The following is a 15,965-nucleotide window of genomic DNA, read 5'->3' as shown; positions in this document are numbered from 1 at the left end:
ATTGCTCTTGCACTTAATTCTCCTGTATATTTTTAACTGCTGTGTTTTATATACCATCCCAGAGTTCTTTCCAAGGGCGTTTCCAAGCAGATTTCCTTCCGTTTGCAAAGTGAGAGACAGCTTACCAAAACCCTCGGGCCATTAAAATACCTGCCCATTCTAAATTTTAGTCTTTTTATTGCCCCAGTGGGCCTGTTACTTTGTGTTGGGAGCCGAAAAAGAAGCAGGCAGACCCAAGGAGCTGGAAAAGTTCTTTATCCCAGCAAGGCATAGTACTGGTGAAGCTGTTTGTGCTATGGCAATAAATGGGTAGCTGGGGATGCCCCAGAGAGGTTGAGACCACTGGGGTGATGAGCATAAGGCTGTGATTTGCCATTGGAGGTGTGCTCTCTGTTCAGTGAAGGGATTGTGCTATTTAAACATACTGAGTTATTGTAAAATGAGTTTACAAACGGCAAATTGTAAACTGAGTTATTAACAGCAGAATATTTACAAGATTCTCATGTTAGCATTTACTGCTGCTGAATGTGTCAGATGTGTTTCTGGTGGTAACTAAAGCTATTGGTGATCCCATTGCTCCTTCCCATGTTAGCTCTGTGGCTGCATTTATTGTCCTTAAATTAAGCAGATGTTTCAGGCTAAGGAAGTGTATGAATTCTAATAGTAATGAAGTGAAAAATGCCAAAGTACATCCATCATTTCCAAAGGTGCCTAAACTGTATTTATAAACCATATAGTAATGAAAATCTGTACATTTGAATTATATATAGCAATAAGAAAATTTAAACTTAAAAGAATCTAGCAGATGGCTGTCCCAAGACTTGGCTGATCTTTTGAAATACATGTGAATCCCCTACGGAACTTGGGAATTTCTGAATTTAACATTTTTTACCATTTGTCTTCTGCATTTCAATTGCCAATTGAACTGCTGAAATAGTCTGGTAGAAGCTGGCCTAAGCAGAAAAAGGAAGCACTAGCAGATCCTGTAAAATATCTGGATGTTAATATAAAGAGAATGATGTCTGTATAAACAGTATTTATATGAATGGTTTTGTTTACTCACCTGAGCCAAACTCCAAGCTTTGAGGTGTACCATTAACTGTACCAACAAACCTCCCTTTCTGTACAGACATTTCCTCTTTTTTTTTCACACACCCATGAATTTCCAGTTAACTGATCATCTGTAAATCAATTATTCAGAAGGTTGGCTTGATGCTGGCTTTTTGTTTGGATAGTTTTTGAGACTTATTTCAATAAACTATGTTTCTTTTGTTCTGCTGCCTCTACAGTGATGTTGCCAATGAGTACATGGACATGAAACCAGGAGTGTCATATGCAGTCCCAGCAAAGGCTGACAAAAAACGGCCTGTGAAGTCTGGTGAGTTCAGTGACAAGGAATTCTGTTTGCTGATAGGAGTGCAGGAAGACAGGCTTCATGCCGGTTCAGTTTTAGCATATTTGTCTTTTGTGAATGGGGATACTTAAAACTCAGTAATTGGTGTGAGAAGGCTTGAAAAAGAACAATATGCTAAATTACAGTGTCCTGTATTTCTTCACACTTTAATGGAGTATCAGGATTATTTTTCTTTTTAGTGATGGGCTATTTATGTGATTCTAGACTGGTACTTACTAAAATTACTGTTTTGTTTAATGTCAAAACAACTCTGCGTGATTTCTACATGATTACACTCGCTTAACTCAAAAGCTGTTGTTGTTTACATTGTGTAGGATCCTACACTGATCAGGATGTTACCCTTTCTATGCCGGAAGATGATGAACTTGCTTTAGATGTAGAAGATCTGCTAAGTTTTTCTTACCAGGTGGCAAAGGGCATGAGCTTCCTTGCCTCCAAAAATGTAAGTTCAGAATTTTTCAGAGATGGACAGAATCAGTAGATTTTTTTGTCACTTTCAGTGTTTTAATGGGATCTGTATGTTTAAATGGTGAATATTTCTATGTTCTTTTCAACAAGCACTGCAAACTGATAGGCTCCCTCTCATACCTGAGGCTTTACATGGTGTTGGAGTTATGTACAGTGCTTATTGGCCAAAAATGATGTTTTATACCCCCTAAAACAGAGGTCAATGTGAAGCAGTGTTGTTGTATATCCACTGCTGTGGGTAGTAGAATCAGTGCCATGGTATCTATTTGCATGAGTTTTAAACAGCACTGCACTTGCTACTTCTCTCATGCAGAATACTGCCTTAAACAGGGGAGGTATCACATTGTGTGCTCTTTTTGTAAGCATGGCTTAATTCACAGGAGATGTCTTGATTTTTAGTTTTCTGGAAAGATAAGATCAGCTTAGAGACCCACAAAAAATCTTCATTGACTACACTGAACATAATAGACATTCCTCTGGGTTTCATAGGAGAGGTATTGCATAACAGAAGGGGATTTATAAAGAAGTCTTAAGCACAGCATAATTAGTACCTCCCTGTGGCTATTCTTGCATTTTATTGCAAAAGTGCCATTTAACATGTAAACATTATAACTAATGTAGCTACTACAGGTGCACCTTAAATAAAGTACAAAACCAAACTTAGGCAATTCAAGGAAAGGAAGACAATCCTGGAGTCCTGTGGTGTTACTATTGGGAAATGTATTTTGAATTCTGCTCTGAGGAAAGTGCACATTAAAACTTGCTTTTGCACTTGTTTTTTTTTTTTTTCTCCCACTGCTCCTTCTTCCAAACCAAAGCATAAGTTCCCTTTAGTTTATTTTTCATCTATCAACACATTCAAAACAGGCCTGACATGCAAACATATCATATTACAGATGAAACACAGATTCACCACGCTCCTGCATCCTTCACTGTTGAGGATGTGCAGTGCTTAGCACACTCATTCTGTATTTTTTCTGTTTTCCTAAAGAGTAGCCCCTGGATCCATTATGTATCATTCCTGGTGACTTTTTCTTTATAGTCCTTCCATTTTTACAGACACAATGGCATTAAATGGCAGCAAAGGCAGTAAAGAATGTCACATCACCTCACCTTGAGGATGGGAAGTAATGTGCAGTATCGCTTTGGCAGTGTTGAATTAACACCTATATCACAGAATTAAACTGCAGTGCATTAATGTGTTACTGGTCCTCTTCAGTTGTGTATACTTGCACTCTTTGGGCTCCAGCAGTTGAGTTAATTAATGCAGACTGCTGTGGGCTGCCTCACATCCCTGAGGCAGGAGATGCCTTCATCAGAGCTTCCTCCCTTGGACAAAGTGTCTATATTCAATGCAAACTGCACTGATTCTGGAGGAACAAGGCAGAGCCATACTGACTCTTGGCAGTTCCTTTGCCTTGCTGCTTCAGTGCTGTGTGACAGCTTCACATATGCAAAGTGCAGAATGCATGGTATGTAGAGGTGAACAGGAGTCTACCAAAACCGTGGAATAGTAAAAATCATTCCTCGTGTAAGCATGCTAAAGGGACAGAGATTAGGTTACTTGTGCAAGCTTGATTTTCATAACCTTTGATATTTTAGGTCATTTTTTTTGCTAGAAATTCCAAAAGTTCTGTATTTCAAAGAAAAACGAAAATTGAACTGTTTTCAGTTATATTTTAGACAGCTGTAGCCTGCATGGTGAATACCATCCGTAAAGCTGAAGCTTAATACTCTTCTTTGCAGATGAAAGAAGAAATCATTTAGTTAGAGAATCCCCTCCATTCTCTAGCAAACATACATGGGCTCCACAGTTTTATGCAAAGAAACACAGGTGCTGGGAAATTCAGACATCCTTCTGGAACTGCAGTTACCAACACATGCCCACTTCTAAAGTAAAAACTGGAATACAGGGTGGTTAGGTCACTGAATGCATGACCATCTGTTGAAAGATACTGGCATGTGAGAATTTCCATATTTTAAAATACTTAAGTCTGCTAAACCTCTTGTAGGTACTTAATAATTCAGCTTTTCCAGATGAGTGTTTCTGTTACAGGATTCATTTTTTTTGTACTTTGAAGTTGTTACCATAATTTACCCCTATTTTCAGATTTTCAGCACTTCTATATCAACGACAATAGCTACTTCACAGAATATTGGGAATATTTTGGAAACAAAATATTTGGAAACAAAACAAAACTATTTGGAAACAAAAACATTTTCACCTCTGTTTTTTCCTATATTAGGAAACAAGCCAGTGATGATTTTGATAAATCAGAAAAAAAGTGCATTAAATTTTAGCTGAGAATATGAAACACTGCAAAATTCAATGACTGTGACTGGTGTTTTCTAAACTAAATGCATAGACAACCTTATTATTGTGGATTGATGTAATTATTGCAAAGATACGAGATCAGAATGTTTACTCATCTGAGTAAGCTTATTAGCACATGGCTTCATTGTGATTTTTACAGCTTGCCTTAAAATGCATAATACAGTAAGTTACATAGCTAAGTAAACATGTAACGAAGCCTGTTAGGGATATTATCAACTAGTTTTGTTTGTTTGTCTATTATTTAGTGCATTCATAGGGATCTGGCCGCAAGAAATATTCTTCTGACTCATGGTCGAATTACAAAAATCTGTGACTTTGGCCTGGCGAGAGATATAAGGAATGACTCCAATTACGTGGTCAAAGGAAATGTAAGTATACATGATACTTAATACATTTGTTTTAAGTTAAGCAAGTTCCTGTTGTCTTGATGTGCAAACAAAAGTCTTTTTTATTTAGATGGAAATCTGGATTTTCCAGTTCTGGTGTGTGTATGTGTGTGTATATATATATATATATATATATATATACACACACGTATATCCGTGTTGGCTAGGAGGGGAAATTTCTGACATAGATGTGTGTGCTGACAAAATTCTTTGTTTATACTTGTTATACTGGAAAATATGTGCTCATAGCTGAATGCATGTTGTAGTGAAAGAAATGTTTTTGCTGCACCAATATAATGTCCAGTCTTCTTATTATACATGAATGTACTCAAAAGTACTGATCTATAATTGTGAGTTTTGACATGGAAATACTCTAGTATCCCAGTAGTAAATTTTGGAATTATTTGGAAACATTATCCCTGGGCGTTGCACTATTTGTCAGTTATTGAAATAGTTTATTTTAAAAATATCTAAATAATCAGGGTTTTGAACCTTCTTCTTTTCTGTAAGGGAGCACTCAGACAATGAAAACTGAAGTGTGAATTTACTGATTAGAGCATCAATGGGAGGCAAAAACATCTTGGTTTTCTCTGATTCAATAGAGACATCCTAACCTCCCTCGTATGTGTAACAAACACAGCTTTAGCTTTCAGCTGTAGTTCAAACCCTGTAACAGGGTTGGAACAAGACACTATATTTTGATGAGAAAAGTTTAAAACCTCCCATGTAGAAGAGTACCGACCTCACAAGTACCTATTAAACCTCTGGAGGGGTACAAAGGCACTTTGAAGTGATGCAGATTACCTTGGCAGCACTTGCAGTCCCCTTTAAAGTGCCAGAGCAGTAAAAAGAGCCCTACTACAAAAGAAAATCGAGCTTCTCTGTGGTTAAGCTGGGGAAGTGTTTATGAAGTGTAGGTATTTTGCATCTCAAACTGATTTATGCTGCCTGGCTTAGTGTTCTGTGTCAGATAGGTGCAGCCAGCTGCTGCCTTCAGAGTATGTATGCTTTCCCTTGCACAGTTTTTCAAAGGAGAAGATCCCTGTTCAGCAAGGCAGCCCTTGTCCCCAGTTCAGCTGAGGGCTCTGTGATCTTAATGATGAGGGTTGGTCATTACTTAGGGGCTTGACAGCACATGAACTAAAGCTTACCTGTCCTGCCTTTGGCAAGCTGATAAAGAAAGAAAATGGCACACCTGAGCATCTCTCACCAAAGGAGTTTGCCACTCAGATAACTTCAGTCAATCCATGGTACCTCTGGTATGACATAACTCTGGTGCTGTGCTGTTACCCAGCAGGCCTTGAAGTCTCAGGTACCTACAGCATCCTTATTTTAGGCTGTGAGACAGGTTTATTGTTTTCTTCAAAACAATGTCAGTACCAGCCACTGGTTCAGGTTAGGGAGCAGTAGGAGCTGAAATAATTCATAAGTGTCTGCTGTGACAGAATGTTGAGTAGTGTTTAGTGTAACCAAGCTACTTTCAGGCTCAAGGTCAGATCAAGAGCTGCCTGATCATAAAGGGTCCTGGGAGTAGGAAGTTTAAACAGCAGCTTAGGAGGGAAATGTGCAACTGAGTTTTATTTGTCTAGGTAATCCATTAAGTTTTCTGAGTTCATAGAATCACAGAATCATAGAATGGTTTGGGTTGGAAGGACCTTCTAAGATCATCTAGTCCAACCCCACTGCCATGGGCAAGGACATCTTTTCACTAGATCAGGTTGCTTAGAGAGCCATGCAATCTGACCTTGAACATCTCCAGTGTTGGAAATGTTGCCCAGATGAAGTATCCACAACCTCTCTGGACTACCTGTTCCAGTCTCTCACTATCATCATCATAACTTTTTTCCTTGTTTCCAATCTAAATCCATGCCCTTTCAGTTTAAAACCATTTTTCCTTGTTCAGTCATCACAAGCCCCAGTAAAAAGTCTCTTTCCATCTTTGTTGTAAGTCCTCTTTATATGGGCCACAATGAGGTCTCCCTTCTCTTCTCCAGACTGAATTACCCCAGCTCTCTCAAACTTTCTTCACATGAGATGTGTTCAAGCCTTCTGATCATTGGGAGAAAGAAGTCTGTTTTTTCCAAAGCAGGAAGAATGTTTAGGACAGAGGTCTGACCAGCTCCTACAATCAGACAAGGAAAGGGCAAACCAGGGAGAGGAAGGTGGAAGCAAATGCAAAGGCTTCCTGTGTCCTTTCTTCTGCTCCAGTTAGCATTCATAAGGGATCTTTCCATTCCCACACAAACTTAAAAAAAATCACAGAATCATAGAATTGTTCAGGTGGTAAAAGACGTTTTAGATCATTCACTCCAACTGCTAACCCAGCACTACCAAGTCCCCTAAACCATTTCTCTAAGCCCCACATCTAACATGTTTTTTAAATATGTCCAGGGATGGTGACTCCATCACTTCCCCAGGCAGCCTATTCCAATGCTTGACAGCCCTTTTGGTGAAGAATTTTTCCTGATATCCAATTAAAACCTCCCCTGGCACAATTCAAGGCCATTTTCTGTGATCCTGTCACTTGTTGTGTAGAAGAGACAGATCCCCACCTTGCTACAGCGTCCTGTTGGGTAGCTGCAGAGAGCACTAAGGTCTCCCCCAGCCTCCTTTTCTTTGGGATAAATGACTCCAAATCCCTCAGCTGATCCCTGTAGGGCTTAATGTTCCAGATTCTTCATTACCTTCTTTGTTTTTCTTTGGAAACACTCCAGTACCTAAATGTCAGTGTTGTAGTGAGGGGCTCCGAACTGGACACAGGTTATGAGGTGCAGCCTCACCAGTGCTGAGCACAGGGGGCAATCCCTGCCCTGCTCCTGCTGGCCACACTGTTGCTGACACAGGCCAGGGTGCCATTGGCCTGCTTGGCCACCTGGGCACAGCTGGCTCATGTTCAGCCCCTGTCACCAGCACCCTCAGGTCCTTCATTGCTGGGCAGCTTTCCTGACACTCTTCCCCCAGCCTGTAGCACTGCAGGGGGTTGTTGTGACCCAAGGGCAGGATCTACCACTTGGCCTTATTGAACCTCATACAACTGGCTTGGCTCATAATCCAGCCTTCCTGCCCTCCAGCAGATCAACACTTCTACCCAAAAATATATATATTAATATATATTACTTTTATCTGAATTTAAATTTTTCTACTGATAGACTAAGGAGCTGATGTATTGACTAAAGCCTTGAAGCATCTTGACTATGTCAATCTTATTTGGCTGCCTGTGCCAGCCAGTCCACCAAAGTAGACTTGCTTACATGCTTAAGTAACCATGCCATGATCACTTACATTATTTTCCTCTGACTTCCTGATATCCTTTATTAATTAGACAGAAGGAGTCAAACCATATTCAGAAAATCAGAGTGCAAGGAACAGTATTAGCTTGGTGGACCCAAAGAAAGATGGATCACTAGCAATGCAGCACTTGGAGACTCTAAAATGCTAAAAGTTTCTTTTTGGTTGGATACTTCTTGATTTTAAAAATATTTAATGCACATTAAAAAAACAGAACAAATTGATTTTACTTTGTCAATTCTTTATTCCTTATATCTATTGTCTTAATTTATTCCCTCTTCCCTGGAAAGGCTCGTCTTCCCGTGAAGTGGATGGCACCTGAAAGTATTTTCAATTGCGTCTACACCTTTGAGAGTGACGTCTGGTCTTACGGGATATTGCTTTGGGAGCTCTTTTCTTTAGGTAAGCTCCTTCAAGATGTGTACTTCATATCTGTTTCATTTGGGGGTTTACTGTAGGTGCAGAAATCATATTGCTCACCTGCTCTCTCAACAGGAAGCAGCCCCTATCCAGGGATACCTGTGGACTCCAAGTTCTATAAAATGATCAAAGAAGGATACAGGATGTTCAGCCCTGAGTGTGCACCACCTGAAATGTAAGTGAGCAACCAGCACCTCCAATCATCCAAACAACAGTAAAGATGTGAAGAAAGGGAAGCTTCTTTTCTTGCACTAAGGCTCATTGCACTGCCCCATTGTAATTTTTTTGAGTTATTTTCATGTTTTAAATAATTCATGTACTCTTTAACTAGCAGAATACACGCCTGTGTTGTTACAAGGAATGAAATACACTCATGCCTTGTGCCATCTGATCACTTTGTCATGGCACCTGCTCTCTGTCAATAAATTATTGACAGATCACAAAACATAATTAAGCATTTTTACTTCAGATAAAGGAGAGATGTATCACCAGACTGTACAGCATCTGCATTTGTGCTTTACTTCCTGACAGCAAGAGGACTGGCTACTGATCTTCTTTATGAGACATTCCTAATTCACTATTTTGTAAATGGATTGGCATGTAACAAGCTGTCAAAGAACACTGTGTCCAGAGCCTCCCATTAGTGGTGAGTTCTCTGTTGTCACAAACACAGGTCTTAGCAGCAACATTCCTGTTCTTAAAGTCATTTAAAGAAGATGCCACGCTTTTGTTTCAAATAATAATGCAGGAGAGATAAGAACTAAGGATTTCTTCATGAGCAGTATTTAATTTTGGTGTCTTTACAGGTATGACATAATGAAGAGTTGCTGGGATGCTGATCCCTTGCAGAGACCCACATTTAAACAAATTGTACAAATGATAGAGCAGCAGCTTTCAGATAATGCCCCCCGGGTAAGTTATGGATTAAGCAGTTTCAAGCGAGATGTTACACTAGAGCTGTGAGAAGGAGAGTCCAGGCACTGCATTTCTGGTATTACTTATGTAGCTTTGCAGCATCAGTCTGGGTAGTAAGAATGATGTTTGGGCTATTCCATTAGACAGTATCTGTCTAAGCCCATACCCAACATTTATTAGCTGCAGAACATTTTTTGCATTACTGATGTTTCTCACTTACCTGAGACCTGTCACAACAATTTTGACGTTACAAAATGCAACAGTACTGCATAAATTCACCTTATCCTAAACTATGAAAAATTCTGTTAATCTGGGAAACATCCCAGAAATAAATACAATTAGTTTTTATTAGGAAAGCCATTGGATGAAGGGGTGGAGCCTTTGGCACTCTTCTGTATCTTCTCACTTCCCTCCCCTAATACATTTACATAGCCTTGGAGGTATGTTGTGACAAATTGTGTGTGCTGCTCTTTCAACCATTCCATGGCAAAAGCTTATTCTGAGCAGGCAACTTCAAAAAACTATCCAGAGGAAAACTGGAGGCACATCCTAAACTTGGATCATCTCTCTCCATAACTTTGTGTGTTACTAGGGTTTACAAAAGTACGTTTAGACCTGACTTAAAAATATAGCTTCCTTTTACTTTCTGGATGCCTCGTTTGGGAAGAGAGTACATGGCTTCCTGACAATTTGAGAAAAGAGGAAACTGAAAGCTGCTGGTGTTCGATTGCATCCTGTAGTGTATTTTTGGCAGGTGCAGGCATTACTAAAACAAAAGCAAGAATCTGAAGGAATTATTAGTGAGATTTCTGGGGGAGCTTAGTAATAACCTGAGCAATTTCTTTTTTTTTGAGCTCAGTTGAAATTTGGCATGCAGTTGGAAACTAGAATGTTTTTAGTAACTGAGACTGAGCTTCGTGATTCTTTAAAGTAGCAGTTAAGCCCAAGACCTTTTGACACTGTTTTCATTTGCAAAGAAGTTCCTGAGCTGGAGCCCTTCCACAGCAGTGTATAGTACAGGGAGGGAAAAGGCTAAGAAAGGAATGCTCTCCAAGAATGTGTGAAGGGAGCAGTCTACAGAGTACTGACAACAGTGTTTGGCTTCTACAGGTTTATGCCAACTTCTCAACCCCACCTTCCAGCCAAGGAAATGCTCCAGATCACTCTGTGAGGATTAACTCGGTGGGCAGCAGTGCTTCCTCGACTCAGCCTCTCCTGGTACGCGAAGATGTTTGAATGGCATGTGAAGAAGAGGAGATCAGATGTGTTAGCTGTTTGTATTGTGCAGGGGCTGAGAGAGGGACAACTTCAGTAATTTCTCTTTCTTTTACTCACTACTACCACTGTGTAGCTGAAATGTTGTTGTAATACTGTCCTTTACCATGCACTGTTATACATAAACTTAATCTGCTGAGCACGGTTACAGGCATCATTGCAGTGTTAATTGAAGCTGTATATATTTTGCTATATTGTGTGTATTTGCAGTAGAGAGCCAGATGTGAAAAAAACATCCAACAAAAGAAATCCTAAGCCAGGGTGTGGAGTTAGATGACTGTAGATCAAACCAAATCTGCAGTGGTTAGTCTCTGTATCTGTGCCTGGAATGCATACAGTCATTTTCTTGTTAATCTTGTTTTTCTGAATTTCTGAAATAAACAAGTGTTAAGTTAATGGTTTTGTAAACCCCTTTCCACATCCAGCCAAGCCTGAAAGGCTTTCTCAGGCAGGTATTATAGTTTGGAGGCCAATGAGGGTGCTGTATTTACCTGGGAAAAAGAGGTGAAGGAACCAAGACCCTTCCAAAGGTGATCTGCACAGCTGGAAACCCTCCTGGGAGCTCTGGGGTTTAAACCAGAGGAGAAGGGAGGAAGAGTATGGATTTTCATTTTTATTTCCCAGCTGCGCTGTCAGCCTTGCAGATCAGTTGCACTGTTTCCATGGATATATGCACTATTTCCCACCAGGAAGTGCATTCCCTGCCGGGATGAAGCTGCCCATTGCTGGGTCTCACTCCACCATGGAACCTGAACTGCTTCTGTGGCCCTCTGCCTGGGGTGCCCAAAGACTTTGACATTTGTTTTGCTAATAGTTGCATCTAAAAGTGTTCCCCAAAGATAGGTGGGCCCTGCCAAATTGGTCAGAAAAGAGGAGGAAGGCTGCTTCCAGTAAACTGTGTGTCCGGAGAGGAGGCTGTTTAACGATTCATCTTATTTATGGGAGACCAGAGAAAAATAATGCTCTCCTGGGGGCCCTTTCCTTTTCTTGTCCTACCCAGGTGAATCTTTCCCACAGGCAGTCTTGGACAGTGTTAACTGGAAAGGGCTATTCTCCTCCACACCAAGTTGTTTCCCTGGTAGCCCGGAGATGATAATGAAGAAGAGTCTAACTGAGAAGTGCCAAATTTATAAATGGCATAAAAGAAAGCATCCTTTCATTCTTCTTTGAAAGACACGAAGCTTTGGGGTCAGAATCTGTTGAGCCCAGGGCTGTGCTTAAAAGTGTTTTCTAACCCCTTTTCTTCCCACCAGGAACACTGCTGGTTCTCGTCTTCCTTTGTTTCTGACCCCTAAAAATAAGTAAAGGCATCAAGAGAAGTATTTCTCAGAGGCAGAGTACTACTTGAGTACCTATTTATTTACAATGCACTTAAGCACTCTGTTACTTACTTTACCAGGATTTTGGTTGAGTTTACATACAATTCAAATGTGTAACTAGCTGCCCAAATACAAGGTAATTGTAAATACACACGCTGGTAGTATATTTTGGGTTACATTGAATACCGCGCTCCTTCTATGACTGTGCATTTGGTTTGTTGTTACAGGAATCCGTCTTTCAGAGTTGAATAAAAAAAATTAGCCATTTGCACTGAACTTACTTAGGCTGTTGCACCTTTCCAAAGTTAGCCATTTGTTTGGATGCACTCTTATGCATACTAGTTGTTGAGCATTTTCAGTTTAATGCTATAAAAGCTCTTTTGTAACGTGTTGGCTTTTGGAGCAACTGTAGACAAACTAGTTGTTATAGATGTCTCGGTACTTTACAAACACTTAGCTGAAAGAGGTTTGGGTTTTTTCGTTCTTGAAATTTATATTTTTATAATTTGGGGGGGGTTTGAAACTTATTTTGCAATGGCTTGGTGTTTTGACTGGGTTTATGCATTGTTTTTGTAAATATGGAAATGTAGCAATAATGTCCTTTTGACTATTCTCAGTCCTTGAGTCTCAAAAATATTTTTTTATATATATATATATGCAAAAACTATATGTATAAATATGTAAGTGTTTGAAAGTTTATGAAACACTTATGGATATGTTGCTCAGTTGTAGAATTGCAGTTGAGAAAAGTTCAAATAAATCTGTAAATATGTATTCAAATGCTAACAATGTGTATTATGGTGAAACTGAATATTTTCATGTAAGTCTTAATAAATTTCTGGGTTGAAGCAAAACCTCAGTGTCTGGCCACACACAGGTCAAGTCTGGCATTCTGAAACACTTTTGCAAATACGTGCCAAAAAAATTTATTTGCTATGTAAGTTCTTTACCTGTGAATATATGGGACAAATACTTGAAAATTCCAATGCAGCTTTGTTCTGGAAGAAAATTGCAGTTAGAAGATTGATCTTGTAGTCTGTTGGTGCAGTCGAGATGTCATGAGGGGTCATGAAGGGAAAGCTGCCCTCACTTGAGCAGGTACTCTGTGTCTTAGTGGGAGTCCCTCTGAAGTAGTTACTCCAGGTGTGAAATCTGTGACTCCCCATCTCAAACTTGTTTCTATGCTGCCTAAGGTTTGCCTGCTTGTTATATGATTTAATTGTAGTTATGGAGCGTATAAATCTCTACAATTACCCTACTAAAACCCCTACTAACTTATAACTTATATGGGAGACAAATCTCAACCATTTTGGTCCTTAAACATTCCTGTTCTGTCAGCAGAGCACCTTGAAAAGCTCCCCTTCTTCAGCTTCCTTTGTAAAAACAGCTTCCTTTTTTTTTTTTTTTTTTTTTTTTTTCTTCTTCCACACAGGTCTTCACTTTGCTTGTTAAAAATAATTAAGGAAATTATAACCTGGTTTTGTCAGGAGCCATGAGATACAAGCTTTGTTAAAACTGGCCTTGTCATTGTTTCTAATAATACTTCAGAAGATACCAAGATGGTGTCTGATATGGAACCATTTTTTTCCTATCTTGTCCACCGCCCCCACATTCAAGCAGAGTGGAGTTCATTCTGAAGGATTCCTGCAGCTGAATTGTACAAATAATTTGGGAGTTCTCATTTAGCATAGCCAAAGGAGCAATTTTATGCATTTATTTGGTTATCACATCATTAATTTTATTTTCCTGGAATGTTTCCCATTCTGAAACACCCTAGGATATTGCATCTCTGTTTTCTGAAAAAAATCTTGCTCCTATTTTCTTATTACAAGGCTTGCAGTGATTACCACTTCCATTCCTGCTCATGGGTCAAAATTCCTTCCGAATTATTTTATTGTGCCAGTTCTAAGAAATAGCTTTCATGGAAAGGCCCATGTTGACATTTCATATGTCTTTTATCTGCCCTTCAAATCATTGTCGTACCCAGCTTTAAAGAGCAACCAGCACCATATTACCCTCATGGACCATCTTCATGGACCATGGACTGTCGTGGACCAAGTGTCTGAAGGGAGGGTGCAGAAAACTGGTTCAGGCCAGGAGTGCCCAGTGACAGGACCAGAGGTACTGGGCACAAATGGAAATGTGTCCATTGGAAAAGTCTCCCTCAACATCAGGAAACACATTTTTTTTTTACTGTAAGGGTGACTAAGCACTGGCATGGATTGTCCCAGAGACGATGAGTTTTCTGTGCTGGGAGATAACCAAAAACCATGTGGACATGGTGCTAGGCAAGGGGCTCTATGTGTCCCTCCTTAAGCAGGGGTGTTGGGCCAGATGACCTGCCTTACAGCCTCAACCTTTCTGTGATACTGCATTCGGCCAAGGGCACTTCGGAGAATCTCAGCTGTAACATGTACTCAGCCAGAAGTAGGAAAGAAAATCCCTCCTTTACAGTGAACATTAGAGAGTGACTTTGTCCTCTGTTCACTTTACTAGCTAGAAAAGAAAATATTTGTGGGCTCTGTGGGAGAGAAGAGGAAAGATCATGGAAGCATAGGGTATACATGGAGTTAGTGATCAGTATCATACGCATCCCCACCACGTTTTTCCCTTTCTGGTTCTTCTTTAGATCTCTACATAGGTCTTTGGGAAGACAAATGGAGACATGTTCCTGGGCTAAGTCACCAGGGTATGAACATTCACACCCTGGACCAAAATATTCACACTGATCACTGGAGAAGTTGGACAACAGCATCCTTAATTCTAGTGTGTTGGAGGCTGAAACCCAGAGAGAGAAATGTTTCCGCCTTCCTGCATATGGATTAGGGAGCTTTGTATTTGTCCTGTAGGGAGGTCTGAGTCTCAATAGAGGAGAAGGAACAGTTGCACAGACTTTTTAGCTTCTGGTTTAGAACCTAAGTTGTAAAAAATGTGATAATCTACTCTGCAGTTCAGTTGTGGCTCACAGAAACTTCTATAACTATGAGTAATGGTTAAAGATGACCTTCAATTGCCATGTTTCCTGTGCACTAATTTCTTAGAAGATTATGCTGTAACTAGTCATTTTCTGTCCAGAAACTGCTCTGAAGCTATGTTTCCTGAAAGATTGTCCATATTTCCTAAATTGATTATCATTCACTCTTCTTGGTGAGGATCATTATCTGTCAGTTGCCAGCCAGGCAGCAGAGATTATTTACTAGCAGCAGTAGCTCCAGTCACTTGATTTTTCTGTCTGTGCCCTAGAAATCGTTTTAGCTAAGTTGTGACAGGCAGCAGAAGCCAGTATAGCCCAAAGGGCCTGCTTGGCTTTGTGTGTGCTCCCCCCAAGCACTGTCAGCAACATCAGATAAGGGCTTTGCATGGCACATTTAGCACTACCCAACCATCAGGTCCCCACACGGAAGGCACAGCATGTAGCTTCCCTTATAGACCAGAAAACATCAGTGTGTAGCACAAGTTACCTCCAGGACTTTCTCCAGCTGTAGAAAGTGCCAAATTTGTACATTTTGAGATGAAGGCGTGCCAGTGGCTGGCTGCTCTTCTGTGAATTATACTGCATGAATTTGTAACTGATTTGAGTATCATTGGTGGGCACAGGGCCTTGCTCTTAATGCGTGGTTGTGGGTGGAGCTGCTGTGGCCATCAGAACCCTGTCTATGGCCTAAAGGGTGCCCACTTAGAGAGAGAGCTCCTCTCCTCCCCTCCAGGGAGTTACCCAGCAACAGAGCCTCTCTGTGCATGTGCTGCATGTGCTGTCATCACTGCCAAGGCGTGTGTCCTTCTGGTGCTTTTCCATTTGATAATCAGATAGCAGATTCATAACCCACAGTTCAAGAAATGAAACTAAACAATGTTGAAACATTAATATTTTAAAATTAAATCAGTTCCTCTCAGCAGTGCAATAAAAAAGGGCAATTGCAACCTCACAGATGCTGGTTTTGGCATTTTCTTTTGAGTTAAAATAGCAAAGCTGATTCAAACCTATTTATGAGATTAAAGCATATTTGTATTTTCCCCTTCAGCCATTCAAAAGCTGTTTGCATTTTTCTTCTTTAGCTGGGATTAAACACTAGCTAGTTACTTCCAGAAATTAGCACTATTTGAAATTTCCCATATTGTTGTGCAATGTATTTTTGGTTTTAAGT

At 40.1% G+C, this 15,965-nt stretch overlaps 1 protein-coding gene across 1 annotated transcript in view; it reads left to right on the top strand.

Annotated features, from left to right (window-relative positions):
- Positions 1 to 12,654, top strand: part of KIT (KIT proto-oncogene, receptor tyrosine kinase) — a 56,919-nt gene extending 44,265 nt beyond the window's left edge. Inside the window, exons 15-21 of the mRNA XM_074541496.1 lie at positions 1,290 to 1,378; positions 1,729 to 1,856; positions 4,463 to 4,585; positions 8,182 to 8,293; positions 8,387 to 8,486; positions 9,118 to 9,223; positions 10,337 to 12,654. Of these exons, the coding sequence (XP_074397597.1) occupies positions 1,290 to 1,378; positions 1,729 to 1,856; positions 4,463 to 4,585; positions 8,182 to 8,293; positions 8,387 to 8,486; positions 9,118 to 9,223; positions 10,337 to 10,462 (784 nt within the window). The 3' untranslated portion in view covers positions 10,463 to 12,654. The remainder of the gene's footprint in view (positions 1 to 1,289; positions 1,379 to 1,728; positions 1,857 to 4,462; positions 4,586 to 8,181; positions 8,294 to 8,386; positions 8,487 to 9,117; positions 9,224 to 10,336) is intronic.
- Positions 12,655 to 15,965: the final 3,311 nt, after the last annotated feature.

This window comes from Zonotrichia albicollis, chromosome 5 (assembly GCF_047830755.1).
Source record: "Zonotrichia albicollis isolate bZonAlb1 chromosome 5, bZonAlb1.hap1, whole genome shotgun sequence".
Lineage (NCBI taxonomy): Eukaryota > Metazoa > Chordata > Aves > Passeriformes > Passerellidae > Zonotrichia > Zonotrichia albicollis.
Note: the sequence above shows the minus strand (reverse complement) of the source record. Positions and strands in the feature narration are given on the sequence as shown.